The sequence below is a fragment of the Necator americanus genome, chromosome III (genome assembly GCF_031761385.1).
Source record: "Necator americanus strain Aroian chromosome III, whole genome shotgun sequence".
NCBI lineage: Eukaryota > Metazoa > Nematoda > Chromadorea > Rhabditida > Ancylostomatidae > Necator > Necator americanus.
Window position 1 is genome coordinate 25853929 of NC_087373.1, and position 19008 is coordinate 25872936.

Sequence of the window (19008 nt, forward strand, 5' to 3'; positions counted from 1 at the left end):
TTCGAACACTCGACCGTGTGGCTACAACGGACTCTCTAACCGACTGCGCCACACCCGCTCCATTCTATTCTTTATATATATATATTTATATTATATATATATATTTATATATATATATTCCTTCTTCAATTTTGCTCTTTCCGGATGCATCCACCCAAACTTAAAAGAATAAAGAAAAATTCGTTTTGCAATTCGGTGAGACCTTTGAAAGTTACTTTTGATGCACTATAAGTATTTATTTAGGCATTTTCATCCTCTTTAAGTCTGGAACCCTCCATTGTAGGATATTTTATGATTTGTAATGATCGGGTGGTTTCCCATGAAATTCTCTGCTAATAAATATAGTTCCACTCCCAGCGATATACTGAACTATCATTTTGGATGCGTGATTACGGTAATTTGTAAAGGCTGTAACACGAAGCTGGGAGGGCATTTCTTCTTTCATGTGGGATAAACATGGCATAGATACAGATACTATTTGAACTGTTTTTTTATTCTGAATTATAGTAGTAATTTTCAGTAGTTGGACTAAGCCAGATGCTTTCGCAAGTTAACAAATGAGGGACAAAGCGTAGGAGGTATGTATGCGACGTATGTCATACACGGAGCAAGGCAGTGGCCTCAGCGTCGCAGAGTTCACAACCTCTGTACGTGTTGAAGTAAAGAAGCAGTCACATTAATGTTAGAACGATTCGAGGGAGGGTTTTTCTTTCCTTCATTTTTAATTCGAAGATGCTTGATAAATAGTTTTGTGCGAGTGCTAATCGCCGCCGTTCTGTCATAAATAGTTCCTGTCAATACCGTTTTTTTCCGCGTATCTGTTTTTGTAGCTCCCACCGCCTAACGCTCTCATACAGTCTGTCTTCTATTTTTTCTATAATTTTCCCATCGATCATCGATTCTAACACTAATTAATTCCGCACATAATTAACGACTTTTCACACGATACAAAGCATGTACAGCAATGTTGATGAGTCTCGTTTTGTTCGTCAAGTGAATGTGTGTTACGGTAGATGAGCTGTCAGCGCTGTGTGCGGTGTCAGCGCGAGATTATGCGTTCCGGCGGCCTCGACACTTTTTGTGGTGTTTCGTCGAAGCTGATAGCCAGCTCCAGCGCCTCTTGCACGCCCGACGTCGCCGATGCAGTTCGTCTTGAACGCCATCCTGGTAGAAGGGGCCTCGTCGGCACCTTCGGCCTTCTATGCAAGCTCCTGTAGACTTTGAGGAGTTATAAGTAGTGGCTCATGCCTTCTGATTTAGAATCTGTCACTTGCAATTACGGGGTTAGTGCGTAGTTCCAATTTTTGAAAACTTTTGCTTTTGGCAGTCGATTTTCTTAGAAACAATATGAGAGTGGTTGCAGGGACTCACATGTTTCTCGGAAATTATAAGTGCTTTCCAGTTCTCTTTGAATACTTTGCTTATGGAGCTTGCCCTCACTACCTCATCTAACAACGCAATTTCTCGAGCCTACCCAACATTTGCTGAGCTCACAATGCAGCCACGGATTGACGCACCGAAGTGCTTGATAGTCCCCTCTAGAGACAACGAATTATTCCTTCTAGTATTTCTCATGAAGTTCTCGAAATGTTGACAGGTTAGGGTTAGTCCACCTTATCCACCTAGAGATCACTGAGGTCGAACACGTTTTTCGGGGGAACTGATCTCAATTGAAACAGGATGAAGGGGCGGTAGTTTCTGTTCATTTCAAAAGGACATGAGTAGGAAATTTATTTGAAGAAGAGAATGCGTTGTTGTTTCTAAAAAAAATCATTTTCGAATAAATAACTCTTAAAAGTGCTGAAAAATGTCTATTATTCTCTGAAAATCCGTAATTTGATGTTTGCGAACATCGCTTTTGCGTTTGTAGGTTTTCCTTGTAATGCAAATTTATTCAAAAAGAAAAGAGTCCAGGTGCATATAGGACGTTGTGGTGAATTATTCTTGCGAATGAAATTCTTTAATCTGTATTTCCGTGCGTGAAGGAAGAAAATTTCGTACTACTGAACCAGAAGGTCTGTTGTTTCCAAGCGCTAGCTGTTTATTCGGGATCACTCTTACTTTGTTGAATTCAGGTCAATGTTTAGTTTCTTAATTTGATGTGAGCGGGTACCGTAAGGAAAGCGAATTTTAGTGAGGATACATGTTTCTATTCGAAAGCATGAGAAAGTTCGCTTTGAACGTCACACCTTCCAGAGGTCCCCTCCACACGGTCACGCTAAGCTGACATCCTCTACCAGTTTCATCTACTTCATGCTCTCCCATAGTCGCTTCACGTTGTTTGTTGTTGTTGATGCGCCCTGAGGAGATGGTGCCGGGTGTGCGGAATGCTCCTCTGCAGCGCGTGCATTCTGGTTTTCGTCACCGTACTCCGTGTCTATATACGCCGGCATATCCAGCCAGCCCGCTCTCTCTCCTTCCTGATCTTCGGCAATTTCCAGCCTTCGCCACCACCGTGACCAGTGAAAGTCGACCGTGCCAACACACCAGTAACGAAGAACGAGCTTCACCTACGCCTACTTCACAATTCGTCCTATTCCGTACTTCGCTGCGAAAACGTAAGTCCTTTTGAAATTCCTCCAGCGGTTGCGAACTACTGGTGAACCGGCTGCACGATAGATGTAACGTCACTAGTAAGCAGTGAATTTTTATTTAATTTCACGTCTACGTAATTTCACAAGTTAAGAGTGGTGCGAATGGAATTCAGAGAAAATATTTTCTTGCTGTAGCTTCACTACCTGATACATATCAATGTTATTTCAGTGATATGTCGCTGAAAAGACGTAAAAGCGTCTTTTTTTTTCTTCAGAATTTTCACGAGGTCTCTATCGCTATTTCTCCATAATTTGAGGTGCAGTTGAATTTCCCTTCAATCAGATTTACTTCATCCGGTGAAGAAAAACTATCGAAGTATATACTACTTGAAGTTTTTTCCAAGACGCTGAGCAGAAAAAGGTGGGAATCTGTAGCAGACCCAGGAATGAGCCGGGAAAGTGCGAATAAGCGAAAAGGGTATCATGTTCACCAAAATGAACCTTAAACTTTGCTTTTTCCTTGATCCTTGGTTTTCCTTTGATTTTTTCTGGGTCAGAAGCGCAGCTAGTTTCTTCGATTTATTATTTCTAGGAAATTTTGCTCGACGTGAAAAAACGACATGCTTTTGTAGCAACTACTAGTACTAAAGCTATAGCTTCCTTCTAAATATTTAAAAGAAATAATCAAGATTGTACTTAATTCCACCGAAAATGGAATGGTCTCAGAAAAAAAACTTGTTTTTTCATAAAAAAGGTGCTATCGAGTCCGATTTGCAATAGGTTACTCCAATCAAAGAAATGGTAGACCAAACAAATACCTGAATAAAAACTCACTGAATCCTTCACTCTAATTTTATGAAAATTGCTGTACATAAATAATTGAATCTTTTCAAGAATAGTTACTTTTGTGAATGACCGTGAAATAATAATGTGTATTTTTAAGTATCCGTGGATATTCATCAAGCGAGCTAAGATCATTGTGGGTTGTGTAAGGTCACTCTATCTTCGTAGTCGTCAGGTCTGTAGCTCTAAAAAAATCAAAAACAAGGACTCTCCTCAGAGTTGATACGCTATAATATCGCCACAAAATGTGATCGAGGAATGGTTTCACAACGCAGCACCGGACTTGACTAAATGGAAGAAAATTTGGAAATTTCTGTAACTATTGATTCTTTGTCGATCCGAACCACGCACTTTTGCATATTCTCACAACCGGAAAGCATGTGGGATTTAAAAATAATCGTGGACATTCCAGAAATTAAAATCTAGGGTAACCACGAGTGGATTGAAGTCGTTAGGAGTTTTCTTCACGTTTTACCTGCGCATACTTCGCCGTTTTGTCGATGGTGTCTTAGCGTTTAATTTACTCACTAATAGCTATTATTAGCCAGGAATCTCGTCATCAGAAGGTTATGGAAATCCGATATATCCGATGAAGGTCAGACCTTGTTAAGAAGAGGAGAGTTTTAATCCAGGGACCATACCTTCGTATCACTAGAAAGACTGTCAATTTTGAAATGAGAAGATATTGTTAGTGGTTTCCAGTTTTTGAAGCCGTATTCCGATGTATTCCGATTTCCTTCGTGGATAGCTCTTTACAATCCCTTCTTTTAAAGAGATAGACGTCAGAATTTGCATGCTTCGATGTAGGTACAGCAGGTACACTCAGAACTCCAGTCAAGAAAGAGAAGAAGCGCTAAAACAGCGCGCCTCGGTAGTGGGATCGAATTCGGCAGTACTACATTCTGTCTCCTGTCACCATGCTGCTGTTTTTGCTTTCTTAACTCTAGAATTCCTCTAAGACTGAACTTTCTGGAAAAAATGGAAATGATTTATTTTAGATGGAATTTTACTACACTTTCATTACGATGATAACCTCCAGTCAACCAACTATCTCCCTTATCCTGCCCGTCCACAATTTTCATGAAGCATATCCTCGTTTTTTTTCCGTTGTCAACAACTGAGTTCTAAGGATCCTGCACATATGGTCGGAGTGGCTTAAAGCCATTTAGACGATATTGTTTACCCGTTCTTTCCAGGAAAGCTGCAAGAAATCTGCGATTCCTGAAGGGAGTGTTGAGGTCGGAGAGGCGGCTGCTTCGGCGAGAGTATACTGTTTTGCAGCAAATAAGTAGCAGAATTCCGAATTCTATTTTATTGCCGTGGTTCCGCTAGGATGTAAGAATTTTGTAGGGTTGAATTTGTGAAAAGCACCTAGTATGTGTTTAAGCATATGGTGTATGTGTGTTTTTGCAAGAGCGCCCCGGTAAGTCGAGCTCTGCCATCACAGCTGGGAACTGTTTACGAAGTGTATGTTTTCGTTCCTCTGAAGCACATGCATCGATTACAGACTGACTTTTTCCTGCTACCAGCTGTAGGTGCCCAATCACTAGTACTTCCTTTTTTCTTCTGTGCTCCTATGGAACTTCCCGTTACCGTTGTCTGCAGCTAAGGATACCGTATATCCAGGGAAAGGGAAGACGTTTTGGGTAGACGTCTCTCACGAATTTTGGCTTTTTTCAAGAGTTCGACAGCATTTTCCATTCTTTTATTCGAAAACCAATGTAGAGCACTTTTCTGCTTTGTATTATAAATAGAAAAAAATAGACCATGGATCCTCTGCGATTTCATTTAAAAAAAACATTCTTTCCCTTTTCCAACAAACAAAAGAGCATGCCACCTTTCAATTTGAAGTCCTCCTATCTCTCCATTTTCTCCTCCTACAGACAAAAATATCGTTTTCTAGAAATTATGTTTATTTTGAAGTCGCACCTTTGACAACGCATGGACTGTCTCCAACTTTCTTTGGCTTTCTTTTTGCCACAAAATTAAACTGTAGCGTTTTCCATTGTCCGTGGAGCAAATTCGACGAAGATTTTGTTGAAATTTTCGAATGTCAAATATTTGAAATCCGCAAAAATATTCGAACGACTGAATAACTTTCACTCGTTTTGTTTAAACGCCCGATCTTAGATATTTGAATCTTGGGACATCGGAGTGATTAACTATTCAAATATCCGAAGAGTCGATGGGTTTTTTTTTTAAATCAACTATTGATACTCAATTGGATCTTTTGAATCTTCGTCGGATGTCTTTCTATTTGTTTTTTCTTGACAGTCATTTTGCGTTGGAAATAACTGGAAAGTTCAATCAAATTGGATTGGGAAGAGAATAATATTAATTTCATCCTTTATGACAACATTTTCGAACTGAGTTGAAGGTGGTGAAATGTGCGTACATAATGCAACCATCTGAATATCGAGTAGAAACAAAATTGATTAAATCTAGATGTTCGCCCTGGCAGATGCCAACATCAAGGAATAAAACATTGGAGAATGAGAAAAATTCCATCGATCCGCCTCCAAAAGTACTGTTAATTTTGCAAGAATCTGCTCTGTAGAAAATTCGAATCTGTATGTGGTTCGCTGTAAAAAAAACTTCTAAAACCAGAACAGTGCGCTTTCTTAAACGATCTCAGCGATAAGATTCCGCAATTTTTGGCAGTCATTTTAACTCTGTTGCTGCATATCTTACTGCTTTTTGATGGTCCGTGCATTCGCTAAACTTCACAGCTTCTCCATTTTCACATAAGTGTCTTCTAATTTAAACCGTGGAAGCAGTAATGATTCCAGCATTGAAGAGCAATATTTCCTTCCTAAGACGGATCGAATTGGCCGAACTGTGATCCCGAATAACTTGAGATGCCCATGAAGAACTCAGTTTAATCGTGTATAATTCGTTGGCATCGTATATTTTAGCTGTGAAAGTATTAGCGATCGAGATGTTTGTCGGCGAATCTTTTACGACGTCATAATCGTGTCATTCACGAGAATGTCGATCCTTTTGCGAAGACTTTGAAGGCATTTAACACATGAAACCCTTTCAAACTTTCCATCCAGTCGTTGAGGTGAGGAAATCAGTCAGTAGAAAACAGGACGAGAGGAACGGAAAAAATAAGGAATGAACTAAAACCAGCACGTTTTTTCAATTGCGGTAGCTCCTTTGGGTCATCATATTTCGAAGGAAAAAAGGGAACGTTTAAAGAGTGAAGTGTTGTTCCAGTACCACTTGTTGAACTGGCCACTTTTCCCCAGATTTTCGTGACGTTATATTTGGTTCGACTAGCGTTCTCCACACTTTCCACAGCTTTTCATGACGCACTATTCGTAGCACGGTATTGATCGTACTACCATAACGTTTGGGCGGCTCCACTTATACATTCGACTAGTACTTTCCACATTGAAATCGTCAAGTCCCCCAGCTATGTGTTTATGTGGATGATATAAATAAGGATAGTTGTAATATTGAAAAAATTGGATTGTTTACAATCTTTGCTAGTCGTTTGTTCCCCCACGTTCTGACTCTAAGAAGAAAATTATTATGTTTTACACAGATTCACTTTTAATTTGAAATTCTATTCACTTAAATTCACTAAAGTTATACCAGTGGTATATTTACAATTTATATTCCTTTATTCAGTTAAAAAAAATTACAAAAACAAGAAAATCTTGAAATTAATGTGAAATGAGAGAATGAAGGGTAGATGTTGTTTTGCTGATTTTGTCCATCTAGTTCAAGAAACTCAAATGAGGTATTTTCCTCGCCAAAACTTCGTCGAAACCTACAGTGGTGCTTGGTTACTCAACAACCAACGGAACTATATGTAGGTATTTCTGTGGTTTCAATGTTAAGTGTATATAACTGAGCTGGATGATTCCTTAATGTTTTCCACCTGAGCTGATCGCCTTCGCTGCATCTCTCTAATCGAGTTGGTATCCATAGAAATGTTTCAGTAATGCGCTGACCTCGAGCAGGACTTCATGCTTTAGCAGAACAGCAACATTCCTTTTCTTGTTATGACCAGTGGTAGACAGTTCTGCTGTGCTGTGAAAAATAGAAAGAAGATACCCCAACTCGAAATTTTCCTCTGGCTACATTCATTTCCGCCCCAACACGATTCCATACTAGAAAACTCCTTATTTCTATGCCCACCACAAAGCTTCGAGGCTTGCCTGCTGCGCTCATGCTACCGTAATTCAGTGCAGCCTACGGTCATGCATATCCACATCTTTATTGTGACGCAGGCGTATCGTTTCATAGGCGCAAACGCACAAATTTAGAACCGATGAATAATGTGCACGTCTACATGATGTCGTCCATTATGAGCGACGAATCGCTGAGTATTTGGCGGGGAGAAGCCATCCGGCTTTTGTGCGTGCCATTGGCGGTTTGTTTTCGATGAGCAGTGAGCCGTCTAAACACTCAAAAATGCGCTCTTTCTTCCCCCAACATTCGTGAGGTGAGCCATAACCACGAGACAAATCTGTGGTGCTGCCATAAATGGAAGTTTCCGGGACAAGAAAAACCTGATCCATTTCTAAATTGTTTCGAATAGAAAGCGTTAGATGCGGCATAATTTGACCCTCGCTTTCATAATGGTAAGAAGGCAGCCATAGAAGCAAGTACGGATAAATAGAGCGACGTCATCTGGAATAAGGAAATATAAAAATAAATAAAAAGTAAAAAATAATAAAAAATAATAAAAAAATAGAAAATAATAAAACTTGAAGGACCTAACATCGCCCGATCTTTTTGGAGTGCGCAAATGCGTTTCACTTTAGAGCGTTAAGAGTTTAGCAACGCGCATCGGGCCTATACAAGGACTTATTGGGACTAAATGATAGGGATAATTATTTCTTATACTTCCAGACGAGAAAATAATGAAATCTTAAGAGACCGGCAGCAACCACGGGCTGTTGACAGAAGCAGTGGTGATATGTGGTATTTTAGCACTGCATTATACCTGCCCAGTTCTAGGATCCTTTTGAGATCGTCGATCGTGGTTGAGTGTACTAAAGCACAACTTATTTCTTCTGGAAACTGGCTCAACATTGTCGATACTCTTTTTCGATCTTGGTATAACAAATTTAAATGCACCAGACATTCACAGGTGCATATGTCTTGGTAGGCGGAGCAGGAGCACCACTATTGGACTAGTTTCCAAGGTTACCTATTCAAGTTTGCAATCAAGGGAAACGTCACATTGTTCAGTACTTGAAAACTTGAAATTAAAACAAACATCACTCGGAAGCTTGCAGTGGCATCAATAAGAAATAATTCAATCGTTGTGAATAATTTGAAGTGAACTAATCCGTGAAACGAATCCGAGCCACCGATGGTTCCGAGCGCTCGAAATCAACCCAGTTCTAGCGAAATAGGATGTATCTGTGTAGTTACATTTTTAAAACATTTTTTTTCGTGTTAGTGATATATGTAAATGGAATGCGTTTGAAGCTCTCTCTGGCCATTACGATAAACTCCCCACGCACTCATGTCAATATGTCAAATTGACTCATGCCTAAAAGATAACACCATTTCTTCGCAGTTTTTTCCTCTGAAAGCCAGCCAGGCTGAAAGACACTGCACAAGTTAGGAAAGTAGAGAGGAGGAATTTAAATGGACTTGACCATTGTTTTCCGATTATTTGGCAATTGTCTGTTTCTTATGATGAAAGAAATTGCGCTTTGCGCCTCCATAGTTTCTTTCCAGGAAAAAAGATCGAGGTTGAGGCTCATGCGCAGTCGAGAGCGCCTCAGTTGATAATTTTTCGATTAATGCTAAAATTATTGAGATTAACAAATTTAAAAGGGTACTGTAAGTGGGGTAGTATTCTTCTGTCCTTAATGTAACTGAACCTGCGGCGCGCAATGAGGTAGATCTTGCGAATATAGCAGTTGTCTACTTCACAAATTGGTCTTTTTTTTTGCAAAATAAAAACTGCAATGAATCTCTTTACAGTATCTACATATCGGCATCAGCTTATGCTAATCCCTTACTAACTGAACGTATTTGTACTATTTTCGCTGTTTATTTGGTAGAAAATTTTTCCCAAGGAGGCAGATCATAGGATTTTCTCCAAATTTCCACAGATACTAGACTTTTTGAAGGTACGAGACTTTTCGAATGTCTTTTAGAAGAACCTAATTTGACCTCAAGCAATTGCCTCTGGAGGCTAAACTCTCCATAAACAACGAGCAGGTTCCCTTTCCGAACTGAAAAGTTGCGTGATAGGGCAAGGCGCAGGGGCGCTTTTGCGGCGTCTGCACGGTTGATAGTTTGAAACGGGCGGAAGCCAACCAATCCTTCCCTCCTATTGGCGAAAAATCAGTGCCATACTTTTCCGGGAAGGTAAGGACATTGCCTTGATTCATCGGCTTTCCAGCAAGTGGTTGTGCAGACCGCTAATCATTCACGAGCTCGTTACTGTTTTGAATTGAAGTCGAACACTTTGACGTATCCTGGACGGATTGATCGGTACCAACCATCTTTTGCTCTATTCTTATAATCATTATCTCTAGGAGGATAGGCTAATTTTGGTCGATGAGAGCAACTGAAGTGGTTTCTCGTCAACAGAGATGAGATATTTTCCTAAATCAGTGAGGTTGGTTACGAAATGATGCATGTTTACTTTAGGCGATTAAGGTGCATATTTTTCTTTAAACGGGTCGGTCAACTTGATCTAGAACACCCTAAATTCATCAGCTATTTCAACCATTTACTAGAGCTAAAATTTGCAGTGAGCAGCAAAAAAAAATCCAGTAGAAGGTATCCAGTAGTCTTTTTTCAACGTAATGTTAGTTGTTGAATTGTGCTGCTTCTCCCAGAGATTGTAGTACACTTTCTAATGGATTCGTGCATGAAAGGAAAAGAAGAAAAGGATTACATTTTCTGTACTATTCGGGGCATACTCTAAGATACTGTTTTCTTCCTCACACCACTGATTCTACTTACCGTTCAACTCCTTATCTTAATGTTCATGAAAGCGAGCAATTGGATTGAGATTTATTGATCTGACGGACATGTCCGATAGGGTTTTCTAACATCAAATTTATCATCGGTAACAAAAGGATCGAAGTTGAGCTTTTCCGTCGATGAGTTCAGTAAAAGATTTGATGCATCCTCAAAAGTTCTCGAGGAATTTTGCTCCTTACTAACTAATTGTCCTTTTGTAAAGTAACTACAATGCGGGTGTGAAGCAGTCCGTTCGAGGCCCGCTGTGGCCATAACGTCGATGGTTCGAGACCACCCTGACGCTAACCAAACCTTTCATCAATCAGAGGTCGATAAATTGGTGCCAGACTTGTCTGGGACGATGAAAACAATGACCTGATCATCTGCTGGTCCCAGCAAGTCATTGTATAGGCCAATACGATTTTTCCAAAACCTCAACGATTACGGATTACAGCGAAATGCGTTGGCGCATCCCAAGTGGATTGATACGCCAGTGACTTTATCTTTCTAAAGTAATACTGCGGAGCTCTTACAACGAATTTATGTCAAAGTATTTGTGTTTTCTTGTTCTGCCAATTAGGTTTGGGTGAGACACTATGGGGCCTGGTATTTTGATAACGTCGTCTTTATCGAAGGTCTGAAGATGGTTCGAGATCTTCGATGCTATGCATATCCCATCAAACTCCTCCTCTCCCCTTGCCAAACCTCGAGATCGTTCTGAGAACACCACACAAGAACTCCAAGCAAGAAAACAAACTGACCAGTCTCACCGACTACCGGGGCTGGTGAACCACCGCATCCATACAGATTGTCACCCAAGGCGATTGAGATCTACGCACTGTGCAGTATCCTCAAGCACTGGTTTCTGGATAACGTTAGGGAACTGCAGGACAATCTTTTGGCTCGCAGAGTGTTACGAACGGCAAAATTCCTGACGGAAATCCAGAATGGTTCCAATGTCATCTTGCCAGATATTTCTTTCTCGTGCGCTGTTATGGTGCATTTTATTTCAAACTATTCTCTTGCTAATAACTTATATTTCTTAGTTCAATAGTCGTATGCCTATATTTGCCATTTGCTTCAATTTCCTCATATTTTTAGTACAAAATTTCAACTTTTTTTAAAATTACCATTTCCATAGTTCTGCTATACCAATATTAGAAGTATCAGGTGCAAAGTCATTTAACTACTTAGTTTAAAAAGTACGAAGTGGTCATCAGGGACTTCACTAATGTGTACTGTCAAGGAGATCTCAACATTAATGTTTGTTGGAAAAGCTGGAAAAGACAATCGCTATGGACATTTTCCGAGGAAGTACGAACGCTACGGATAATTGCGGATAAATTTAAATCCTAATCCTCCCATTTAAACAGTTAGTCGCATCTAAGATGCTCTTTGCGTTCGTATTGCCATCGTCATAAACAAATTAGTCCTATTTCTGGCTCTAAAACGATTAACGGCAGAAGCTTTTCCGGCTTCTGCCATTGATTTCGTAACATTCATGAAGTTCGTCTTCGCAATCTTTTCTTGCTACTCCTCTGAAAATGCATTAAACCTTTGTAAAATCGCGAAGATGCCTTTCGTTGGGAGATGGAACGCATCGTTGTTAACCAAATGCATTTTTAATGCATTTCTGTAGAAATCTGCAAGCTTGTGATTTTTTCCCGAGTTTGATAATGATCCGAAAATTTAAACAAGCATGAAAAAAGATTGTTTTCATCTCTTTTCTTAGTCGAACTCTCGTTTCGGATTTTTTTCCACCCGGCAGAGGATTTCAGACATGCCACATAACTCTGTTAAATTAAAAGATGAGCTATTTTTAACTTTTTTGAAATCTTCTCTGAGGTCGCGTGTTACATATGATAATTCACCAATCGCTTGGAAGAAAAAAAACATTTCAAATAATGTGGCTGGATGACATTTTTTGCATTTTCTTTGTAAACTATGGAGTCTGTGAGCAACTGGACTAGACGTTTCTTGTTCTTTGGTATCTTTTATTCTAAAACAATCTTTTCTAACTCTTTAATGATTATCGCTGCAAGGACAACAGATCTGTTCTTTTTTTTGTTTTTTTTTTGTTTTACTTTGTAAAATGTAGACTTACACAACTTTGCAAATTTGACTGAAAATGCCTACACGTGTTTACCCAAGATTCATTCATACAAGAAATTTCCTTCCCTCACAACACGTGTGCAGTGTCCACATTAATATAATGCAATCCTGTATTGTATACGAATATAAAAATAGTGTTAATATAATAACAGTAGTGTGGTGGAGAAGAAAGGTTCTGCACCATTCCTTGTGTGTCCACGCTTTTTTTTCAGTATCCTTGTTTGTGCTGCTGACCATATTAACGTCTCATCTTCTCTCACTTTTTCTTCCTGCTCTTCGACGTCACCTAACGCGATGACATGCTGATCAGCCTGCCCCACACCGCATTTAAGGGAACGCAGCCACATAGGAGGCTGTTTCCATGTACGTACTCCTTTTGCTTTTCAAGGATGTGTTTTAACAGTGGTTGGACAACTAACTTTATGCGAACATCAAGATATCACTGATTTTCCTCATAATTGACCCGCGAAGATTTTGTTGTGGCCAAAGAATCATTCCAGTGTTTTGTTCGCTAGAATTCCTCGCTGAGATACGTAGAACTTTGCGCCACTCGTCACGGAGCATTTTTCCCGTCGCCAACCTTCCACTACTAGCTCATGCTCCCAGCTTCTATTGTTACTCCCAGTCACAACATACATAGCAACAAACAAGCGAAAAGTAAACGTTGCAGCGGCGAAGGGTCGCTGACTACAGTACAAACAAAAATATTTACGACACGCCTAATGACGGTGATGACAGACACCTGTACAGCGCGGACGTTTGTTGATTTTGTGCGAAGGCGGTGGTTGTGGTGGTGTGCGTGAAACAATGTTCAGTGTTTGCCATCACAACAGCAGATAGCATCTGGCGGTGTTGGTTTCAGTGATTGCGAGAGTTATCATGTTTGCGTTCACTTCGGTCCGTCGACGAACACAAAAAAAGCCTTATCTGGCCACTGCAAGAAAAAAACAAGCTTGGTTCCTTCCTTTTTTACGGGGATGTCATTCAGAATCTCCGGAACTTCCCATATTGTCAAATGTTGTTAATGAGAACTTTGGTAGTAATCGAAGGATTTTTCCAAGCTATAAATGAACTGCAGATTGTTAGGAGACCAACGTTTACTCGACTTCTGTAGCGAATCTCGAAATGACGGTTGAAATAAAATGTTGCCTCCTATGAGGTTCAACGAAGTGATTTAGGGACATTCAGAAAACATTGTCTCCGATCTGGTGGCACCCTGAAAAAGAGAAGGGCAGTGAACGAGGAAAAGCTTGTTTTCCCGACAGTTCTTTTTTTTTTGGCTTCAAATGATAGTCTTCAAGGAGCCGTAAGGTTTTTATAGCAGGAGGATGGACGAGTGAAAACTTTAGAGAAGCTATTAAAGGCACAACATTGTGGAAAGAACCAGAGCGACAAATTCAGCGAAAATACGATTTAATTTTTGGGTTTTTCTTAGGTAACGGCTCTCCCATACTAGACAAGTTCATCGTTAGGGTTTTCCACCATTCTAATGAAAAGTCGAGGGAAAGCACTGGGAAAAATGGGTTGAAAAATAGGAAAAAAGAGGGAGTGGGCTTATTTAACTAGCGAGCATAGCTGCTCCTCTTCTTTGAAGGATCCACCGGTGGAGGTGAAGGTGAAGTGACCAGAATTGGCCCCGATTCTTATTTTGTAGCATCTTCACCAGTGCCCACAACCAGTAGGCAGCCACGATGGTCAAACTCTGCACTTTTTTCCACCAAAAAATGCTGTTTGAGATATGCTTTTAGAATTCCCACAGTATCCGCTTGAAATCCGATTCCCTTATACCATACGGATAACGACATCACGGATTTTCTTCAGTCGATACTCTCAAGTAACCTCTGAGATTAGAGAGGATAAGTGCTTGTTTTCCTGGCCGACGTGTGGAGTCTGTATTCGTCGGCAGGAAGAACGTACATCATCTGGGACTCCATGGAATTTCCTCTTTACTCTTAAGCAAAGCACAAACATTTTCTCGGAAACAAAATTTTGCAAGTGTTTGCCACACCTCTTTCCTCCTTCTCCCAATCAATCAGGTCATCTTCGGTTATTTTCCGAACACTCATTATTGCTAGAATTTAGCGCTTAGTCAGTAATTAATGGAAAACACTCTTGTTAAAGAAGTAGTTTTGTGTGGTCCACGTGACTTGCTATCGGGAATCCTTCGAGGAAGGACTTCTCTTCCAGGATTGCCGGTTATTTTAAGCACTTCCGCCAACGATGCCTCCTGCACTGTTATTTTCGACACACACACGAGTTGCTATTTGATCGTGTTATTGCTACGTTATTTAACATATTCCCCTAGTTACCTCCGAGAGTAGGTGGCCAAACAAAACTGGGCAAACATCCAAGTCGCAAATGTGGAAAACAGCACCAGCAGCAGCAGCAGCCAGTCGTGAGGACGCGCGGCCACGGATATTGTCGCGCTGCCAAGTGTTTTCGCCATTCACGTCGATCCCAGGCGAATTTTACGGATCCTCTCCTCATGTTTTTGTCTTACAAGAAGGTTTGTGCTATCTGAGAGGCAATATTTGCTCTGTGCAGCTCCGCTCTTCTGTCAGGCAGAATTCTGTTTTTTTTAATTTCCCCAAAAAAGGCAAATCTCGTCCACACTCACATCCGTACAGATATCCGCACCCATTTATTGTAATTCGTCTTCACTATTACTGCAAATATGGAAACCTTCAGCACTATTTTCTTCGAGGGATACTTGGAAAATGACGGACACAGATGCTGGATTGGACACAGACGGACACAGATGGTAGAAGTTCGGCATCATTAACATTAGACACACACGAACTTCATAATTTGCTTCTCAATTCTCGGAGTTCCCAGCTTTCAGAAATAGTCCACGAATGCTCCAGAATTTTCGATTATGTGCTATAATTAGCATTACATAGCACCTAGAATTGTACGTTTGGTGTGAATGGATGAAATGATGAATTCTTTCGGTTTCGTTTCTGATCTTTTCGGTCCTGATATCCTTTAGAAAGCAGCGATGATGCTTCTTATCCTTTCATCGCTATCCTGCTTCCAACAACAAGGCATTCAAGAGCGCATGATGCGCCGCTTTCCTCGCTGTCAGCGTGACTAATCGTTGAGAAGCTCTAAAAATTCGCACAAAAACCTTCCGGCATCATCATTACAACATGTTGAGGTGAAGGGCTCCGTCTGTCGGCTGCTCGACTGCGATCCTATACAGGAGCCGGTGGGTATTTCTCGGGATGAGGTCCTAAGCCGAGGGATGTCGCCGAGCCGAGAAATGTCTCCATAGGTATTCGGAGTTCGTTTCATTCCTTTGTTTGTTTTGATAGTTCATGTCCTTTAAATTATACGACATTAGCGCTACTTAGCACTATTATATTATTTGAAACCGATTTCCGAATTCAACTCCGTCCTCGTTACCGCTGAATTAACCTAAGGTTCTCTCACAAATCATATTTTCGATATTAATGGTTTTACAAATGAGTAAGCACTCCAGTTACCAATCCGAAACCATATCGTTCCATGAAGAAACAGTTGCGATGCCAACGCAATGAACTCTTTAGTCTTTGCGAAATGAAATTTCTCCAGTTTCACGCCTACGAAAACACCTGCAACAACACGACCGCTTCAATCCAGAAACGACAGCTCGTCCTCGAGATTTTTGTGAAGCTACTTGGACGAGTTCATCTGACTGTCCTCGTGGTCACTACACTGATTCATATTCGAATCGCACGTGAGTGCTTCTCGTGCACACGCACAAATGTCGCTGCGCCGTTGCCTCGCCTGGCCGAGAATACCGCCGAGGACGGTTCCTCGCTCCAGCGACCACGTCAGTTTTCCGTTCGTTGATGGCGTTTCTTTTAAAGAAATACTTTTGGCTCATTCTTTTCGGGATCCCATGTTCTGTCACTTCCATAACATTCGCATCCGAATCATATTTTGCGAATTGCGTTTTGGTTAGTGTTTCTGGATCTGCTCACCTGAGCTTTGAAAAAAGCGCTTCTACCAGAACTTTTTATTGACAGTTTACATCTCAGCATTTCAGTTCGCTTGATTCGTTTTCGTTCTTCTTGGATCATCTATCCAGTGAGACACCCTATGGGAACGGAGCTCGGAAGTAGTGTGATCTTGGAATTGTTACTAAAGTCAGGCCCAAGCAGGGCGTTTTGAGTGCTCCTTGAAAACATCTCTTCCTTTTCGTGTACACTGAAATAGAATTCTGGAATCCTGAAAATTCCTTTCGAACTCTCCAACTTCGTTTCATGAATCTCCTTTGAAGTCAAAACTTCAAAACTTTTCTTCGTCAATTCCTTTTCGGATACCCGTGATGATTCCTTCATTATGCTAAAAGGAGCACATTTATACGCTGGGAAAATAAAAGACGCCGTTGTCAGTGTGAAAAAGAGCTGTCGACCGTCTGAAAGCAAACTTTTTTGATTGATTTTTCTCGTTTCTTCACAAATTCCATTTTTTTAACTAACTTAATTCGAATTTCTTTAACTCTTTAACTTTGAGTAGAATAAAATTGCAGAATTGCTAACGTAGGCATCCGGAAATGGTTCTACTGAATAAACATTTTGGAATGATATAGCTTAGCCTAACGTCTTTCAGCCTGAATCCTGGAAATTAGGCAAATCCATTTAGGAACTTATTATCTACGATCTAAACAAAGTATTTTTAGATGCTTGTTTTGAAGCAGTTTATGCCGATAATATTATTTTTTATTGTTTTTTACGCTGCCTCTGCAGATTTTTGACTTTAGAATTAAAAGGTTGGATTTAGAACTTGGAAGTTCGGAAAACTATTCTTACTCGGAGTTCACGTGTCACTGTCTGTTGATTGCGTTTGTTTCACAATTCTATTTAATGAGTTTTTTTTTGTGGAATTCACTGCTATTAGCAGTATTTGAGGTTTTAGATGCTTGCTGCTCTCTTGAGGATTTTTCTTCTGATTTCTGCCTAGATTCTTTTCAAGTTTTCCAAGTTTATTATCCAACTCTTTTGCTTTTCCATTAACACACTTTTTCGATGAAAAAAGTATGAAACTAGTACATTCGACAGCGTTCCTCGTCCTGGCCGATGCTTTCGAACACCTATCGATAACCAGTTATCATTAGAAAGCTGTAATCACTACTCGGAGCGCCGTCGTGTCAGGAATACTGTAAGTCTCCCGCATTGATTGTCTATTCGTCCACAAGTCGATCGTTGAGCAGAATTGCAACGTCGTCGTAATCGATATTCCACATTTTTTCCCCTTGTCTCACATCCGTGAATCAGGCGGCTCATTGTACTGTTCGGGATATCGTGGAGATGCACCGCAGAAAGAATGTCATGGAATGATCTGATCATTGAATAGGAATTTTGACTCTTTCAATTTTAAAAGCTGCGGCTATACGCAGGAAGGGAAGGAAGAGGCTGGGAATCGGAATCTTCTGCTGCTCTCTCTATTCTAGAGGATAGTAGGAGCTTGATTCGAGTTGTCTGCAAACTTATTTAATTCTCTCCTGGAAAAAACCTTTAACTCAGTTTGGTTTACTTACTTATGTACTCCTTTTTTTCTCGAATTCTTATGAAAACCCGACCTGAAATCTCATTTATCTCATTTTAATAAGAAGGTATCAGCAGAATTTCTTGAAAAAGAGAATGATGTAAACGAAATCCTAGTCTTTTTTCTTGCTCCTTAAAAACCAATTTTTTTTTGCTTTGTTCCCCGCCCTAACTTCCACGTTGCTAAGAAATACGTACGATTTACAAGTTTTTATCATGGTAATCTATCTATATAGATAGATTCACCCTTTCATTAGCTTTTTTCTGATCAGAAAAACCTGTAATCCTTATAATTGGTAAGAAAATTCTGCGGTTTATTTTCGATGAGAAAAAAACCAATACACTCATCATATTTTGGCATGGCTGAGAGCAGTGTGCGGTTATAATTCATGAAAAGGGTTTAGGTGCATGCCGCCCCGTATTAGGGGTAAGCCTCCCGGCGGGTAGGCTTAGGTTCCAGCATGCCGCATTGATTAACTTCAACGAGTGTCATTTCATCCAACCATCCGTACATACGCAGTTTTTTTTCGTATCAGCTTTTCATTTCATAGCGTTATTTCAGATTTTGGCATTTTTGTTGCTGCTACACAGATTTAATTAGAATCTCGGTTGTTTTAAATACTTGTAGTTTACTCTTCAATCCATGAAGCCTTGTTCTTTGTTCGTATAACGTAGGATGCATACTTTCATGTTAATCCCATCAACTTTCTTCTTACTCATATTTCTCGGAGAGAAAAGAACTCATGTGGACGAAATCCAATCGTAAAATCTTCAAGATGTCCGTGAGAATTTTTTTTTCGTGAATCCATAGTGATCTGCTTTTTCGCTTCATCTTTATTTGTTTCCCGAGGAGGTCATGTTTGGAGAAGTACTATCTTTTCTTTCATTAAGCAGTAGAATGGGCAAATACTAATTAAAGGACGGCTTAAGCTGGTATTTGGTCGTTTTTGTGAAGGAAATTTTAAGAAACTTATTCCTCGTCTGCGTTGCCCGAGAAGGTTGCAAATTTTTATGTTTTCTATGAATATGCGGATCAGAAC

General features: G+C 40.2%; 1 protein-coding gene across 2 annotated transcripts in view; it reads left to right on the forward strand.

The window, feature by feature from the left end:
- Positions 1-1013: 1013 nt before the first annotated feature.
- The window catches only part of RB195_010932 (uncharacterized protein), a gene marked incomplete at both ends in the record, with an annotated part of 48103 nt that continues 30108 nt past the window's right edge, over positions 1014-19008 (forward strand). The window contains 3 exons of one of the 2 annotated variants that reach the window (XM_064192138.1): positions 1014-1203; positions 2442-2558; positions 12650-12735. In XM_064192138.1, the coding sequence (XP_064049721.1) occupies positions 1014-1203; positions 2442-2558; positions 12650-12735 (393 nt within the window). Of the gene's footprint in view, positions 1204-2441; positions 2559-12649; positions 12736-19008 lie in introns of those variants that run through there. The other variant, XM_064192140.1, reaches the window with a different exon arrangement.